This window comes from Homalodisca vitripennis, chromosome 4, assembly GCF_021130785.1.
Source record: "Homalodisca vitripennis isolate AUS2020 chromosome 4, UT_GWSS_2.1, whole genome shotgun sequence".
Classification (NCBI taxonomy): Eukaryota; Metazoa; Arthropoda; class Insecta; order Hemiptera; family Cicadellidae; genus Homalodisca; species Homalodisca vitripennis.
The window spans coordinates 118,977,157-118,996,078 of NC_060210.1; the positions used below are offsets into that span (position 1 = coordinate 118,977,157).

The following is an 18,922-nucleotide window of genomic DNA, read 5'->3' on the forward strand; positions in this document are numbered from 1 at the left end:
CAGTTGGTTTGCTATCTCGAAACCAATAATTTACTCAGCACTTGTCAATTTGGGTTTCGAGCTGAGCGGTCTACCGTTGGCGCAGTCCAGTCCTTTATAAATGATTGCTTTGATGGTTTGGAATTAAAAAAATCTGTCAAGTTCAGATCTTATGACTTATCCAGAGCCTTTGATACTGTAAGTCATCATATTCTATTAAATAAACTTAGGTCTTATGGTTTTAGTCAACTTGCTGTCAGTTTCTTTAACTCATATCTCTCAAATAGGTGTCAATATGTATATTTAAATGGCTATATGTCAGAAACTAGGCCTGTTAAGCTAGGTGTTCCTCAGGGATCCGTTTTAGGACCTACTCTATTTATTTTGTATATAAATGACTTGCCTTTTAATCTCAATGACAATTATGTTAGTATGTATTTGTTTGCTGATGACTTGGGTCTCAAGGTCTGCGCAAAAACGAGGAACGAATGTAATGAGCTACTTAGTGTTAAGACCGTAATTGTAGATGATTGGTGTGCAGCAAATAAGCTCTGTGTAAATGATAAAAAAATTCAAGATTTGCATATTACCTTATCTAATAGGCCTAGTGATAATGAGGACTTAAGTCTTAAGTTTCTTGGCATTTTTATACAACCCAATCTTAAATGGCAAACTCATATTGATTATGTAGCTTCTCGAATTTCCCGAGGTATTTTTCTTATAAGATCCCTTAATGGAACTATTTCTGCTAAACACTTGCTTTTTATGTACTATGCCTATATTCATAGTTTCTTAACATATGGAGTAACTTTGTGGGGCCAATCTCAGAGTGCGAATAAACTGTTTGTGTTACAAAAAAGAGCAGTCAGGCTTATATGTAATGTCCAGAGTCGTGAGCACTGTAAACCACTGTTTGTAAAATTAGGTGTATTAACATTGCCGTCTATTTATGTATTAAATGTTTTGTTATATGTCAGAGATAATTTATCATTATTTATTAATCAATGTGATGTTCATAGTTATAGTACTCGTAATAGAAATAATGTAGTTGTACCAAAATGTAACTTTGCTAGCACTCAAGTCAGTTTTAGATATCAGGGAATCAAATATTACAATGCTTTGCCCAATCATATCAAGGTATTAAACAGATCAAATTTTAAAAATGTTGTAAAGAAAATGTTAGTAGATTCATGTTTGTACACTGTTGATGAATTTTTAACTGTGATAAGAAGTAAGGCTATTTAAAGTAAGCTATAGATTATTTATAATATGACGTTGTTATATACATATTTTGTATTCTGACAATAAACCATTTGAATTTGAATGAATTTGAATTTGAATTTAAACTTCATGCAAAATTGCACAGTTATAGGTCAGGTATATATACATTTGTACGAATTCTCAATCACTGCACAATATGTGTACAAATATATAGAACTCAGTCATGAAGATATAATCTCTCCAACCCTAATACATTATTGAGCAGTTTATAAAGAGAAGGGTAAATGTATCTTGTTTTGTTAAAACATTATTACAGTTTCAAAAATTACATAAATAGTTTGTGAACAATTAATAATGAATAATACATTTTTTTACTTTTAAGAATAACGTATTTCAAATGTTATATCTCATCACATTTTGTTAGATTACGTCTAACACAGTCATTGGTTGACTAATTGGTTTCAAACCCCTCCATATCAAGTAATTATTAAAGTCGCTACTAATTTTACTTCTATGTGCTAAAGACAGTTTTAGGTGCTGTTACATAATTATAGTAATCAACACATTAGTTGGTTGGCAACAAAACTAAATAAAGATAACCATTCATCATATGATAACTAAACGGGTTGGGGAAACTACTACACTATCCAGCTGGCAGGTAATTGTCAAGGCTGACTGGCCTTGGCATCCGGCATTCGGCAGGCACGAAGCAGGTAGTGAGTGTGACAGACTACGAGAATGGGTGAACAACCGGCAACAGGCTTCCAGCACATTGAGTACACACAGCGTGAGTACCGACATATTCTAAATTGTACTTTTGAGTCAAATCTTAAAACAAATTTACTTGTTGTTCATTCTTAACTTAGAATACATGTACTGAATAAAACATATACATTGTCAGCTTGTAAACAACAACAGTATCCAAATTAATTCGATAATATTGTACACACTACTGAGTGTTTTAAAACTTCTGATAATAAAATGGAAAGTAATTATACGGTTTTATATTTTATAGTTATTTTTTCAAACATAACCTATTTTTTATTGTTCATATGCTCAGTAGATTTGTTCATGCAATATAAAAGTTGTGTTTAAAAGTAAATCATCAACACACATTTCACTAGCAAAAAATGCATTGATTTTTAAATATTTAAAACTGAAAATTTAACTTAAATTTAAATCTTATAGAAAAATCTAATAGAAAAACTTTAGTTTTGAATTAACTAAGGGATACCATTAGGGAGAAATGATTTTTACATTTGTAAATGGATGGAAACCACCATATTGACACTTTATTTTTCTACTTATCAAAACTTTCATATATTTACTCATTGCTAATTTTTAGAATTTAAGTTATTTTCATTATACTTTTATTGTAATTGTGTATCAGCATAGATATGACTTATTCATTATGACTTATTAGTCATAACTTTAACTTGTAAATAAATATTTTCATTTCAATATTGCTTCATCATATCCAATTTTTGGTATTTCTAGAAAACTAAATATAATAGAAGTACTGCAAATAAACATAATACACAGAAACTACAAAATGTACTGTAGTCCTCTTTCAAGAAAAAATAACTTTATCTATATTCTGTATTTAATATAGTAAATTATTTTTAAGCCACGCCATCTAGTAGAATGGATAAGAAACGCTCTAAAATCATTTTAGTCGTTCCAACTAGATTGCACTTACTCTTTTGTTTATTTTTCTTTTCAGTTATAATTTACCACATATGACAGTGTTAAATCAGTTGTTACAAGTTATCAGCAGATTCTACTTCTGTCCTGTACAGTTGTAATGTTATATCTGATGTTTTGTGTAACCTCAGTTTTACGTTACCGGTTGACTTTTGTAAGTTTTATAAGAAAATACTGACAAAATATAATGTTATATTCATATTTTGTAACTGAAATTATTTTTGTACATAATTATAATTTATGTATAAATACACTAAAAACCTGAAATATTTTAAATTGGTTGTTTTTAATCAATTCTCCTGCAGCAAACCCTAAAAACATACAAAACTTTATAATTGTCATTTGAAAATTCACTTATGACTGTGACGATTAAAAAAGAATATTTCTAATTCCAAATTTAAGTTTTTCCTTCTATATTTTGTACTACCAATCGAGAAAAGTAACCAATTTTCCATAGTGTGGTAAAAAGGCTAAACAAAGATATCACTATTTTAGATTAGTATTCAAGTATTTCAGGATGTTGAGAACTGACATTAACTGGTATTCAAAGTTTAGTATTAAAATACCTACAATAGATAATTAAAGAACATTTATGAAAAAAACACAAATGGAAGAGGTTCAGTATATTTTTTACATTATTCCCCATTGGCATGAGATATGTGTGAAGCTATTATTAATCAGAGTAAAGATGGAAGTCAAGGAACACCAACAGTACAATCTGGACAGGATTTGAATTTGAACAATTTCATTAAGATCCCTGCCACCACTGCTTCTACCCAGGGCCTTGTTACTAGGCCCTGGCTTCTACCTAAATAATTATCTAGTCTGTACAATTACTCAATAACTAAATACTGAACTTTAGTGAGAGTCAAACTTTGAACAGAGAATTACACTGAGCAAGCATAGTGCCAATAATAAAAACTTAACACTCATTATGTGAATGATAAATTTTTCTTAATTTACAGTAATTCTATTTTCACGATTTATGGTGCCTATTGCAGTGCCATGGGCATTTGTCATACATGCTTTCAAAACCAAGATTAGATTTGCTTGTACAAACGTTTTAAATGATTTCTTCTGATGTTTTGTATTTCATAACGGAATTTAATAGTTTCCTTATAAATAAAACCTTGGCTTGAAAAGATACCAAAAGCTTCCTTTTAGTTGTTTAATATTTCTTAATTTGATAGTTTTAAAATCATTTCAGTTAATCTTCACCAGAGAGAAGCTTCTCAGTCAAGATGGAAACAGTACATGGCAGGAATTGCAGGTGAGTTCTTATAATTATTGTTTTTATAACAAAGCTTAAAATATTAACACATGTGTAACCAAAATAATTGTAACAAATTATCGTTATTATAATTTAAAATATAAATGGAAGAAAAAGTGTAGTTCCATTATAATTTAATTTAGAAATGAAGGATTGAATATATTTTAAAATAGTTTTCAAATTCTTTTGAATAAATAAAGTAATACGATTCTCAACATTGATGTGTTTTTTATTTATTCCCAGAAAACACTCAGTTTTATGTACATCCATATTTTTAGTTGTAGTACTATTAATCCAGGGAATTTATGGGTGTTTTTTATATTAGAAACCATTATCAAATAAAACATTCAAAATCAGACAAAATTTGTCAATGGGGAACATCTTGTAAAATGTAGTAAATTAATAAATATGCTAATATTTGTTGTTATAGTGAATTAAAAAATAATCATTATAAAAAACAGAGTAGGTACATTAAATAAATCTGATATTTTCATACAAAAAAATGTAAAAAAGTGTGTCGAAAAATAGAATAAACTGTATAGTAAGGGTAAAAATAAAGTTAGCGTTGAACAGATGGACAATCATATAAACTAAACTAGCATCTGAATGGGTTCTTATCTACTTTCACAAATCACTCAATTTGTTTACATCTTTATTTTTAGTTGTACAACTTTGGGAGACGTTTCATTTTAAAGATCTTACAAGTAGTAATTCAAACCCTAACATTTTTTAGTTTTTCTTGTAAAGTGAATACTTTTACTAGATGCAGGCATGTAGATGACAAAGTTGAAATAGATTCTAAGATATGTTTAGGAAAAACAAATTTCAATATAACCTACACTGATGTCAAAACCTGCATTAATAAATGAGACATCTCCCATGATTCTATGACCAGGAACATAACAATAATGACTCAGCAGGGATCACTTCTGGCTGGTTTATACCTTCCAGTTGAACCTACAACTGGGACACAGCAAAAACTGATGTGTCACTTAAATCTGGGCAACCTTACGGATGGCGGCACTAACCGCAAATGTCAAGATTCTGGGGTGCAAGGGCAATTCGATAGGTCTAGTTTACTGCGGGAGATGACTGTTGGAGATTGGTGGGTTTCGTTCCCTAACTATCAGAGTTTCTTACTAACCTCAATAAGGGTGTGCCACCCCCTGCCTGCTTTGACTGAAGAGGCTGGTTCAGAGCTGGCCTCACCTTCTTCCGGAGGGACATGACTTTGAGATGTAGTGCCCTGATTCTTATGCATGGATCTCGATAGGAGGCAGCCCCTACCCCCAAACTTACCCATCATGAATGGATTGACTATACTAGAGTTGGCAATAATAGAATACTGTAGATAGAGCTTATAAAATACACATATGAATCATGAGCTTTTTCTTGATATAACTTCTAGTTCGAGAGTATCAAGTCTACTTTAGCAATAAATTGTGTTGCGATCTTTCAGTTTCTGAAATTCTGATCTAAGCTACTATTGTTCCAGCAAGCACTAGCATCATTGCTTCTGGAGCTTGGTTCTGCTGGCCAGCACCTCTTCTCCCTCGACTCCTGGATCAAGATAGTCCTGTGCCCATGACACCAGAGGAGGCTTCCTGGATGGTCTCTTTCATTGAAGTGGGGACCCTGATCAGCCCTTTTCCAGCCACACTAATGGCCGATTATCTGGGCAGGAAACACTCCATGCTGCTCTGCACTCCTCTCTTCGTTGTCAGTGTTGCCCTCATCATTTACATCAGGACATTATGGTCACTTTGTCTGGCTCGATTCATCCAAGGTTTAGCAATGGGGATTCCCTACACTGTCCTTCCTCTATACCTTGGTGAGATCGCTAGCTCTGAAGCCAGAGGGGCTATTTCTAGCTTCTTCGGTATCGCGTGGAGTCTTGGCTGTTTATTTCCTTACTGCATCGGACCTTACTTATCCTACAACTCTTTAACTTATGCTACATTTCTGTTGAATATCATATTCGTAGCTTGCTTTATTTGGCAGCCGGAGAGTCCATATTACTACGCTTTGAGAAATAAACCTAACAAAGTCGCTGTCATGTTAGTAGGATTGAGAGATTCAACATTAGAAGATTTAATCAAAAAAGAAGTAGAAGATATTCAACTAGAGGTAAGGAAAAGTTCAGAAGAAAAAGCTTCTTGGAAAGATGTGATAGCTACTCCTACCGATAGAAAAGCTCTTTTCTTAATCTTTATTGTTGGAGTGGTATCGTTTCTGAGTGGACAGAATGCTATTCTGACTTATTCAACAGATACATTTTCCAAGTTCTCAAATAACTTTATCCCTCCTGAGTTTATAACTATAGCGATTGGTATAGTTATTCTTATTGGGAGTTGTATTAGCATACCAACTTCTGATACTTTAGGGAGGCGTTTTCTCCTACTGATGTCCTCTGTGACTTGTGCCATTAGTTTATTTATTGCTTCTGGTTATTTCTACCTGGACTCCAACACAAATGTTGATGTATCCTCATACTCTTGGGTTGCTCCAGTGGCAATCATGGCTTTCAACTTTTTTATCAATGCAGGAATGCATCCTGTCTGTGTTATGTACACTTCTGAGCTGTTCCCTACAAAAACGCGAGGTATAGCTTCATGTATTTCTTCCATGAATTTGACATTTTTCTCCCTTCTTGTTTTGAAATTTTACGAATCAATTTCAGTAGCAATGGGCATTTACTTTACTTATTTGTCTTATGCTCTAGTCTGCTTTATCGGCGTGTTCCTTTTCTATTTTATGATGCCAGAAACAAAGGGGAAAACATTTCTGGAAATCAGAGAGGCCTTAGTAAAGTCCCAGAATAAGTGAGTTGTACATTTCAATGTTTATTTTTCTCACCTTCTTTCACTGTTTAGAAGATGGCCAACAGGTGAAAAAATGTTACAGACACTGACTGATAACATTCACTGAGAAGGAAGCAATAGATCTTGTAACACCCTGGTGGTGGAAGATCAGTATGGAAGTGTTGAGTTCTTAGTGGATACGAGATGAGTTAGTATTATTAGTCTTGGCATAATGGGGTGTTTTCAAATTTGTACATGACAATCTAAGGAGTAAATGAAGTTCAGTGAACAGTGATATCATAAGAACTTCTTTATGAAATTCAAAAAAAATTTCTATTGTTTGTATAAGTATTATTAATTAAAGGCTATTATGTTAAAAATAGCCAAGGACATCTACCAACGAGTAAAGGGAATAGCACCAAAAGAAGAAAATCACATTCATATTTGGAAATTATATATAAAAATAATCTCACAATTGAATCTCAAGACACTCCAGAGAGCTCACAATACACTTATTTATTGATAAATTTGACAAATACTATTTTTTGGATGTACCAATCCATAAATCATTTTGTTTTGATATTGTTTTATGAAAAAAGATTATAGTGAAAGAGTGACAAGAGTGAGTAGTACAGAAAGTAACAGACATTTTAATCCATTCATGGGCAAGTCTCAAGCTGCTATCTTGATATCAAAACATTCTGACAACTCAGTATTTATGAATAGATCTGTGGTAAATTGCGGACTTTACCTCTTCCTGATGTAAAAATCAGATAAGATGTTAGGTATTACTATAGAAGGAAACTCATAATGAAGAGCATACAAATGATATTATCTCAAAGCTATCAAGGATTTGCTTTTTATTGAGAAAGTTAAAATACTGTGTGATTACGGATCTAATGCAACAAGCTTATTTAAGTTTTTTCCACTTTGTAACAGTTTGTGGGGTAATAGTGTGGTGCAGAAAAAGTTCTCTTAGCTTGTGACAAAAGAGAGGCGTACAAATTCTGTTTGGTTTGTGAAACAGGGATAGAGTAGTACCGGTAAGTCATACTTTATTGAACATAATATTATGACTGTTCCGTGTATATTTATTTTACAACTTTACTTTATGTAAGAGAAAATATAAGTTAATTTATCTGCAATGATAATATTCATAACTACCAAACAAGACACTCAAAGGACTTAGTTTTCCCCTCTGTAGGATTGGAAAAGTACTTAAAACGCATTAATACTTACAAATAACATTTTATAATAAACTTCCAAAGGCAGTTTGATTGTTAGAACTTAAGTCTTGTAAGAAACTAATCTCAAAATGACTTATCAAACATACCTTTTACTCTGTGAATGAATTGTTGAGCTACTATATAAATAGTTTAGTTATCATAGTTTAGTCATACGATGAATATATATTTTACTTATTACTAAAATGTGATATAATGTAATGTAATATTAATTTTTAAATCTGAACAAAACCATATGTGGTTGTTTGTTTGTTGTACTTTATTTACTGTTATTTGTATTATTGTTACTGTTGCTAATTTTATTACTTAGTTTTTAAGTTTTATTTCAGTATAGAAAAAATAAAATAGTGATACTAAGGAAAATCAGTTGTGGTCTTCAGTGAAATATTTGTGATCCAATAAGTTAAAAATAGTTGTGGAACATGTTTGCATAAATACAGGTGTGCATGTATGTGTGTGTGAAAGCGTGCATTTATGTGTGTGTAATTTGTATACCTATGTAATGACACCATTCTAATCTCAAAGATTATGAATAAAGCATATTGTCTATTGTCTATTGCCTGTCTAAGAATATGAAACATCCAACCATTTATATGAACAATGAATAGAATGGTTAAAATACCTGATTTGGTATCTAATTGTAATTAGAGAATCTCTTTGTAGTTTTAAACTTTTAAATGGAAATGTTTGAATTCATACCCAAACAATTGAATTCAGTCAAAAAATAAACACTGCCTAAAGAAATAGTAAAATGATTTATTATTTATAACCCATTATACAATTAAAGGTATTGCCCAAACAGAGAAAGAATCTTATAATATTGATGCATAACAATTTCTAAATCTTACACCTATATTCCAGAATTTAAGGATGAAGGCTTGCAAACATTTTTTAACCCCAAAATATGTATGCTTTTGGCTGTTTAGGTCAAAGAATTACATTTTACTTTGTTAATTTTCATAAAGAATTCAGAATCAGGCAAAATTTTTTAAGTATAAATTTCATGTTGTGTAAAACATGAATCCAAGTTGAAAAATAAGTTCCCTTTTTTTAAAAAATCCATAGAACATCATGAGAATTGTAGCCTAATTACAAGAATAGACACAATGTTTGAAACTTTTATTCAAAACTTTTTTCTCTAAGGCTTGTTTCTAAGGAAATATGTTCCAACATTACATAAACATTGGTCTACCTATATAATCTGATATAATATCAATAATACCTACTTATACTCTTGTTTTTATAAACATATTTTCATAGTTTGTTTCCGGAAATCAGAAAATGTTGAAGTTGAAAGCAGGCATTAAAGTAACAGGTTTTGAAAAATATTTTAGCAAAGGTTTTTATCGATTAAATCCCACAAATTCATTATGAAGTTGTTTAAAAACTGAGTATTATTTTAAAATCACAAAATCATGATTTTACTTGTGTATAGCTCATGTATTGTTTGATAACATACTCCATGTTTATAGATTTTATTCCTTATGATCTGCATCACACTTCGTTTAGGTACTCCACTAGGACTTACGCTGAAGCATGCAAACTCCTAGAGTATTTAGCTCATGTATTGTTTGATAACATACTCCATGTTTATAGATTTTATTCCTTATGATCTGCATCACACTTGGTTTAGGTACTCCACTAGGACTTACGCTGAAGCATGCAAACTCCTAGAGTATTCAAACGCACAGACCTTTTACAAATATTTTTGCAGAAATCTGAGTGGTTTAGTTTAAAAAACTGTTACACTACCATAGTGCTCCTATAGGTGGATCATGAGTTTGTTAATTTTCTAAAAAAGTTAGATTGCTTCTGGTAGTAACTATTATAAATACGGTTTTTTTTAATAGCTGTATTCGATTATTTACATTAATCTTTGATAGATTTTATTGATAAAAGACAGCTGATAAGTTCACGAAGTTATAAATGTGAGACATGGCGTTCTTGTCTAAAATGTGTACAAGGTCACTAACTAGTATTATATGAAATAATATGAGAATATGAGAGAGCTGCCACTTGGGTAGTTTTAAGAGGAAGCAAAGTAATATCACAAGTGAAAACAATTGTGACAATTTGTACCTTGTATGTATATATGTAACTAAGACAGGCTGGCGTAAGAGATCAAAACTATTTCACAACTAGACTGTAGTGGAGCACTTTTAACTAGGATCATTAACTGCACACCCTCTTCACTTCAAGATTAGTCTTATCAAGACACAATTCAGTGAAGTCTATAACGTACCAAGAAACTACTTGGGTAAACAACCACTTGAAAGACTTGCCAGTAAGTAAACCACATCTAAAAAATAATACAATCAGCTTTAATTCCACATAATTTTAAAATTAAATAGTTATCTTAATTTATACTTTTAAAATAAGTTTTACACAGTTGAACAAGAAGGATTAAAAATATCATCAGATGTACTATTGTTATTGATTAGCTGATCGACAAAATGCATAATAATTTAGATAAATTATTATATTATATATCTAGATAAATATTTTAGCTATTAACAGCTTATATTAAAAGTGAGGATCGTGAAATGAATATATTTCAGGAAGAAAGTAACTTATTATTTATATTGCTAATTACACAATCATAATTATTTTGTGGAATAGAATAGGCTGTGAGGCGAGTAAAGAAACTCGCTTATGATGCATCAAAATATAAGGATCTCATAAAATATCTTTAAAATAATGTTGTGGAACTGTTTTGTACAGAGCCTTCAATACTTCTTGTCATTGAAAACAAGCTATAGTCATTACTTTGCACTTCTAAAAATATCCTGCAAATCTCATCAAACGATTCCAGTGAAGTTATTTTTACTCTGCATCAACAGCATTCCAGATATTACAGTATATTTATTTAAAATTCCGCCAATAATATAAATAAAATAATAATAATAATAATAATATTAATAATATTTAATTATATAAATATTTATTTATATTTATTATTTAATTTACCGCCACTTTTCACCTAATGAGATGGACACTTGTGTACAAGTAATGAACTTTGATATTGATTCAATAGCTTACTGGACTTGCAGACATGGACTGAAACTTAATGAAACCAAGACTAACTGTATTTTAATAGGCTATCAAAGGCTTATTACTAAAATCGACATTAATACTGCTCCAAGACTGATACTGAACAACAAAGAAATAGTTTACAATGAAAAAGTAAAAAACCTGGGAATAACTATCAACAAAAGCCTGGGATGGGCTGATCAGGTGTCACTAATGTGTAATAGGGTTTTTGCCTGTATACATGGCCTCAAGCGATTTGCACAGTACTTGCCGTTGGATGTTAGAGTGATGTTGGTGAAAACTCTAGTTTTACCTCACTTCAATTACTGTGACGTGGTGATCAATGACATGACTGTTGACCTTTCTAATAAAATTCAGCGTGCACAGAATTATTGTATTCGGTTCATTTTCAACTTACGACGTGATGATCACGTATCTCCTTATTTTGAGCAATTATCCCTATTAAAATCCAAAGAACTTAGAGATCTTCATGTACTTAGTCTGTTGCACGCACTAATCCACAATGGTTGTCCAAGTTATCTGGCCCAAAGTTTCGTTTTTATGTCTGATATTAGTGCACGTTGAACTCGTAGGGGTGCATCTTTATTATCAATTCCAATTCATAGGACAGCCTTATATAATAAGTCTTTCACTGTTTCCGCATGTCGATTGTGGAACGCTCTCCCAGACAACATCAGAAGTATTGACAAGAGCGATCGCTTTGGGGCGGAGGTTAGGGCCTTTCTGCTGCGGGCTCGGCGGGAGTGACGGTTGGTGGTTCTTGTGGTCACACTTGGGGTAACTGTATGTAAGTTGCGTGGATGGGGAATGAATGCTGTTAGGATAGGATAGTTTTATTAGTTGCCTGTTGCATTAAGAGATTTTTGTTAGAGTTTAATCGACATGGTTTATTTTAATTATAATTGGTATATATACATTATTATGTTAAATCCAATATGTAAGTAACTATTAAAGTGATTTAGTTTACGTGTCACTTACAATGTATGATGATGTGTGTATAGGTATGATTATATTTTACTTTGTTTGTTTTGTTTGGAGGTTAAGTGGTAGAGAGGACTTTTAAGTCCTAACTTCGCCTCTGTAAATAAAGTCATTTTTCATTTCATTTTTTTTTTTTTTTTTTTTTTTTTTTAATTATTCAGAATTACTGTCACCTAAGAGTACTACAAAACAAGGCAGTAACACTTTAATTTAGGTTAATATTTACAATATTTTTCAGTGCTTGTACACACAGACAAAGAGGTTCATCAAGTAGAATGGCAGCAGTACATCACTGGAGTAGCAGGTCAGAATGTTAATTGTACCAGAAATATATTTTTGTTCCTACTCATGCATAAAATTATTGCCAGAAAATTTATAAATTATGTTACCAAAATGCTCAGTATAAAGTACAATCCTCTAGCTTTCAACACTAAGCGAAACAAGTAAAATAAAACAGTAGCAATTTTTACATGGCGTAAATACTGGTTATATTATCTCCATTTACCTAAAACAACAAATATTTGATTAATTTCATGTAGTTAGTAAATGATTGAGAATCTTCATAAAGAATTTTAATATAGAAGCTACAAATTTTCAAATTTACTGTTATAGCATTTTATATTTTTGGTAAATAGTTTACAGATTTACCTATTAACTAATAGATTTGCCATAAACCCAGATAATAATTATGTCCAGATAATGGTTAAGTAGGATTTTATGATTTCTTTATACCTTCTTATTAATAATTCAACTATAATTGGTTAAGTGACAGAGATGACATATTAGACGTAACTTCAGCTTGTTACGATATTATAGGATCATACCAAATTTTATGTTATTTATAGAAAAGTAGGCAATTCAAATAGTTATCATTCATAAAAATTACAGAACTCCTCTTTAAAAAAAATTAACTAAATTCTGTGTTATATATATGGAAAATTATTATTTTATTTCCCTTTTAGCCATGTTTTTTATAGTTTATAGTCTCAAATTCAATTTCAGTAAAAGAAATAAACAAAATTTTGTTACCTTGTGATATTACATTTTCTGAATTTTTCACTAATTACAATTTATTAATAAAATCATTCTAAATGATTGCACTCTGATTTCAGTCTTTAAATTGCAATAATTACTAGAAATAGTTTAGAACACTTTTTAAAACCTATGTCCACATGGTAAATTGGATCAGAATCATTTGTTTTTTAAATTATTATGATGTTTTGTAACATGTACCACACAGTATGGGTGGTAATTTTCACTGCTTACCAGGATGGCCCAAAAAGAATATTTCCACAATTTAAACCAATTTATACTATTTTCCTTCTCTATTATTTTAGCTTACGTATCTAGAAAAGATAATAAATGCATTTTCCATGTTATGGTAAAAAGCCATAAAAAGATATCTCTAATTTTAGACTATCATTCTATTATTTCGGGATTTTGAGGACTGACATTAACAGGTATTCAAATTTAGTATTACCATAGCTACAGTAGATAAAAAGCAAAAGAGGCCGTCTTCTTTTTTCACATGATTCTCTATTGGCTACAAGGTCTGTGTGAAGGTATTATCAATCAGGGCAAGGATGGAAGTCAAGGTACAGTACAGCACACCAAAAATATAAGGTAGATAGTACTGATAAAACTTTCCCAATCTGGACAGAGTTTGAGCAATCTCATTTAGATCCCAGCCACCTAAATAAGACCCTGACTCTTCCCAAATAATTATCTAGTCATTACAATTATTCAGTTAGTTAATAATTAGATTTAGTGAGCATCAAAAATTGAACAGGGAGTTAAACTGAACAAGGGTAGACCAACCAAAAAAAACTTTATGTTCATTAAGTGAATGATAAATTTTGTCCTAATTTAAAGTAATTCTATTTTCATGATTTATGGTGGATATTGCTGTGCCATTGGCACTTGTTATATTCTTTCAAAACCAAGATTAGATTTACTTGTACAAAAACTTAAAACCGTTTCTTCCATTTTAATGTTTTGTGCCTCATAATGCAATTTAACAGTATGCATATAAATAGCAAGAAAATAAACCAACATTTGCATTGTAATTGTTTAATATTTCTTAATTTGATAATTAGTATTGTTGTAAAAACATTTCAGTTAATCTTCAGCAGAGAGAAGCTTCTCGATCGAGACGGAAACAGTACATGGCAGGAATTGCAGGTGAGTTGTCATAATTGTATTTATAATAAAGCTATAAAATGTGTAAAGAACATAATTTGCAGGACATGATGATTATGATAGTTTAAAATAAAAAACATTCTAATGATATCTTCAAGACATGTTTTAAGACTCCCTAAATTGGAAACAGATATTATTCTTTTCAAAGTCAAATGGAATGGCCTTAATTTGTTTTTTCTCAAACAAAATATCATTAAGAAGACTACATGTTTCTTCAATGATACAATTTGGGGATCCTTTTTCATTACAAGAAAAACTATCGAAAATCAGATAGGCACTGTGAGCTTCATCCACCATAATACAACCTCTTATTGCCCTGGGAAATGTTCTTCCAGTCATATGTGACGTAGCATTTAAATTATATATTTCTTCAAGTACTTAAGTAATCGTGAACCATTTATGACATTTCCAATTGAACTTCAAAGATTCATTAATGTGAAATGTTCTCTATAGTAAAACATATTTTAAGGATCTCTTTGTTCAGTGTTGGTTCGGGGTGCTTTTCAAAATGAGGGTTAATCAAGAGTAACAATTCATTGAACACAGATCAGACGAAAGATATATTTTTAAGCTTTTTTAAGATATCTCACTGTTAATAATATACAAGTCATGTTACTAGTATGTATTCATCAATGAGTGGAATACATGAGATAAATGTTACACCTGGATAAAGTCGCCAGATTCTGAATAAATTTCTTACATAGTTCTAGTCCAATTTTAACTGGTTCCTCTTGTTGCATTGATTTGCTACTACAACTGTAATTTTTAAAACATGGAGGGTTTTCAGGATGTGATATGCTTCAGCATGCCCTTGCATGACTGTATTGTACATCAATTGTTGCAGGCTTCTTAATGTTAATTCCACTGGGTATGCCTGTAGAACAGTAGGCTGTTGAAGCGGACACTTGTCGAAGCGATTGAGGCGGTTGGTGGCGTTTCGGTCTGTCAAGATATGAACATGAGCATTTTATTTATAATATGTCTAGTTTCAGAGTATCAAGTATACTTTAGCAATAAATTGTGTTGTAATCATTCAGTTTCTGGAACTTTTATCCAAACTATTGTTGTTCCAGCAAGTACAAGCATCATTGCTTCTGGAGCTTGGTTCTGCTGGCCAGCACCTCTCCTCCCTCGACTCTTGGATCAAGATAGTCCTGTGCCCATGACACCGGAGGAGGCCTCCTGGATGGTCTGTTTTATAGAAGTGGGGACCTTAATCAGCCCTTTCCCTGCCACACTAATGGCCGATTATCTGGGCAGGAAACACTCCATGCTGCTCTGCACTCCTCTCTTCGTTGTCAGTGTTGCCCTCATCATTTACATCAGGACATTATGGTCACTCTGTCTCGCTCGCTTCATCCAGGGTCTAGCAATGGGGATTCCCTACACCGTACTTCCTCTGTACCTTGGTGAGATTGCTAGCTCTGATTCCAGAGGGACTGTTTCTAGCTTCTTTATTATTGCATGGAGTCTTGGTTGTTTGTTTCCTTACAGCATCGGACCCTACTTATCGTACAACTCTTTAACTTATGCTACATTTCTGTTGAATATCATATTTGTAGTTTGCTTTATTTGGCAGCCGGAGAGTCCATATTTTTATGCTTTGAAAAATAAATCCAACAAAGTCGCTGACATGCTAGTTCGTCTGAGAGATTCAACATCAAATGATTTAACCCAAAAAGAAGTGGAAGAAATTCAGCTAGAGGTAAGAAAAAGTTCAGAAGAAAAAGCTTCTTGCAAAGACGTGATAGCTACTCCTACCGATAGAAAAGCTCTTTTCTTAATCTTTATTGTTGGAGTGGTATCGTTTCTGAGTGGACAGAATGCTATTCTGACTTATTCAACAGATACATTTTCCAAGTTCTCAAATAACTTTATCCCTCCTGAGTTTATAACTATAGCGATTGGTATAGTTACTCTTATTGGAAGCTTGTTTAGCGTTGTGACTTCTGATATTTTAGGGAGGCGTTTTCTTCTACTGATGTCCTCTATTACTTGTGCAATTAGCTTATTTATTGCGTCTGGTTATTTCTACCTGGACTCCAACACAAGTGTTGATGTATCCTCATGCTCTTGGGTTGCTCCAGTGGCAATCATGGCTTTCAACTTGTTTATAACTGCAGGAATGCATCCTGTCTGTGTTATGTACACCTCTGAGCTGTTCCCCACAAAAACGCGAGGTATAGCTTCATGTATTTCTTCCATGAATTTGACATTTTTCTCCATTCTTGTTTTGAAATTTTATGAATCAATTTCAGTAGTAATGGGTATTTACTTTACTTATTTGTGTTATGCTCTAGTTTGCTTTATCGGTACGTTCCTATTCTATTTTATGATGCCTGAAACAAAGGGGAAAACATTTTTTGAAATCAGAGAGGCCTTAGTGAAAAGTCAAAATAAGTGAGTTGTACATTCAGTGTTTACTTTTCTTACTTTTTTCACTGTTTTTAAGATGGCCAACAGGTGAAAAAAATGTTACAAACACTGATAAAATTAGCACTGAGTAGGAAGCAATAGATCTTGTTACATTCAGGTGGAGAAAGCTCAATATAGAAGTGTTGACATTTCAGGAATAGTTCTTTGTAATAGATTTAATGAAAATCTAAGGAACAAATGAAGCTTCATGAACAGTGATATCATAATTGAAGTTCTTTATGGAATTGAACAAAATTGCTATTGCTTACATAAGTAGTATACGTTACAATGGATGGAAAAGCAATAATGAGTGGAAACGAGTTAGACAATGGTGCATTGATTAAAAAAAAATTAGCTATATTGCAATGGTAGGCTAAGCCTTGTGACTCATGAATGGGTGATGAAATCAATGGCAAAAGTCATGATAGTTATTTTATAATTATAGAACTTTCTGAACATTTGTCCAAAATTCCATGGTGTTTGAAAGTATGAAAGTTCTGCTATGAATGTTTTACTGCATGCCAGTGTAAACCATTGATTGAAATCACCGGTGGCATTTCTAAAGAGATGGTATTGAATAACTTGTTCTATGGTATGATAAGTGCTTTAAATTTAATTGTGATTATTTAGAAAACTGGATTAAGAATATCTTTCAAATGTATGTAATAAAAAGAATTAATTTTTAATTTTTTATATTTTTATCCCTTAAAATCTGTTACTTTCTAATCAACACTCATGTATAGCTGCATTTTTAAATATGAATGATAAAAGTTTTCAAAGTATGGTACACTAAAGAAATTAAAGTTAAAAGTATAAAATAAAAAAAAGTTGAATGTATATTAGAAACTTGCGAACAAAGTGGTTAAAAAAAAAAAAAAAAAAAAAAAAAAAAACAACGCTCAGAAATACACTACTATTTTTATTTTTATGTTTGGTATTTTGAAATTCACTTTGCATTAAATGTGAATGATAAACTAAGATTTGAGACTTATACTAATAAACAAACAATATTTAATTGAATGGGATATACAACTGGCCATTGCTTCTACATACTTACATTATTTCTCAAATTAGTATAGGAAAAAAAATGCTGATAGTAAAAAAGTTTTGGTTTTCAGTGAAACATTTGTTTTGGGATCTAAGAAATTCAAAATAATTTTGGAAAATGTTTGTATACATAGAGATGCGTGTGTGTGTAGGTGTTTTCATATACAGTGTGAGTTAAAAGTATGGATCCACTCTGTTTAGATTTGGTGGATAAAGATGGATGCATGGAGCAGGTAATAACTGTAAAAGAGGTTTGAATTTGTAAGGAAAGAGGTTGTCTGTTGAAGTTATTTATCTTCTGAATGTGGGTGTTAATCTTTTGCCTTAGTTAATTTCAATGAGCTGCCATTTTGTACTGTGTTGAGATAGAAAGCTCTAGTTTTCACTATTCTTCTTTTATCAATACCCTTAAAATGAGTTGTCACTTAATGGGTCTTTACATATAAAAATTTTGAGACACCCCCTGGAATTTTGGGGAAATAGGCAAAGTTGTAACAGTGACTAAAAAGTTAATTTCTATTTCCTAGAAAGGTGTTCCAAGTTCCATTCCTCCATCTTTATCCATCAAAAACTAAACAGAGTGTACCCAGACTTTTAACTTACACTGTATAAGCATTGAAACTATTGTATGGCCAATGAATAGAACGGTAAATATGCCAGATTTGGTATGTAAATGTACTTTAGAGAATATTAGAGAATTCTTTATCTTTTAATTTTATTGTTTAAACTGTACCTAAACAATTTATTTTTAGTAAAAAAAAATAAAAAATGTCTAAAAAATACATAAACTATTTTTGTTAGTTTCCATTATTTATAGCCCATTATACAATTAAAAAATTTCTACCCAAATAGAGAGAATCTTATAATACTGTATCTAGTCAAAATTTATAACTATTAACATTCATCTGGTACTTAAGGAGATACAATTTCTCACATAGTATATTCATGAGAAGTCTATGCTATTGATTGTAAAATAAAACCAATACTAAATTCTACATGTTACTTTGTAT

The 18,922-nt window shown here is 31.5% G+C and overlaps 2 protein-coding genes across 2 annotated transcripts; both read left to right on the forward strand.

Moving 5' to 3' along the window:
- Nucleotides 1-1,332: 1,332 nt before the first annotated feature.
- On the forward strand, nucleotides 1,333-8,954 carry LOC124360013 (facilitated trehalose transporter Tret1-like). Its single transcript, XM_046813240.1, has 3 exons — nucleotides 1,333-1,987; nucleotides 4,112-4,174; nucleotides 5,670-8,954. The coding sequence occupies exons 1-3, from the start codon at nucleotides 1,939-1,941 to the stop codon at nucleotides 6,998-7,000; spliced, it is 1,443 nt and encodes a 480-aa protein (XP_046669196.1). The 5' UTR covers nucleotides 1,333-1,938; the 3' UTR covers nucleotides 7,001-8,954.
- Nucleotides 8,955-10,349: 1,395 nt separating this feature from the next.
- Nucleotides 10,350-17,551, forward strand: LOC124360014 (facilitated trehalose transporter Tret1-like). Its single transcript, XM_046813241.1, has 4 exons — nucleotides 10,350-10,503; nucleotides 12,490-12,555; nucleotides 14,370-14,432; nucleotides 15,524-17,551. Coding segments are annotated over exons 1-4 (1,461 nt in total). The 5' UTR covers nucleotides 10,350-10,502; the 3' UTR covers nucleotides 16,855-17,551.
- The last annotated feature ends 1,371 nt before the right edge of the window (nucleotides 17,552-18,922 follow it).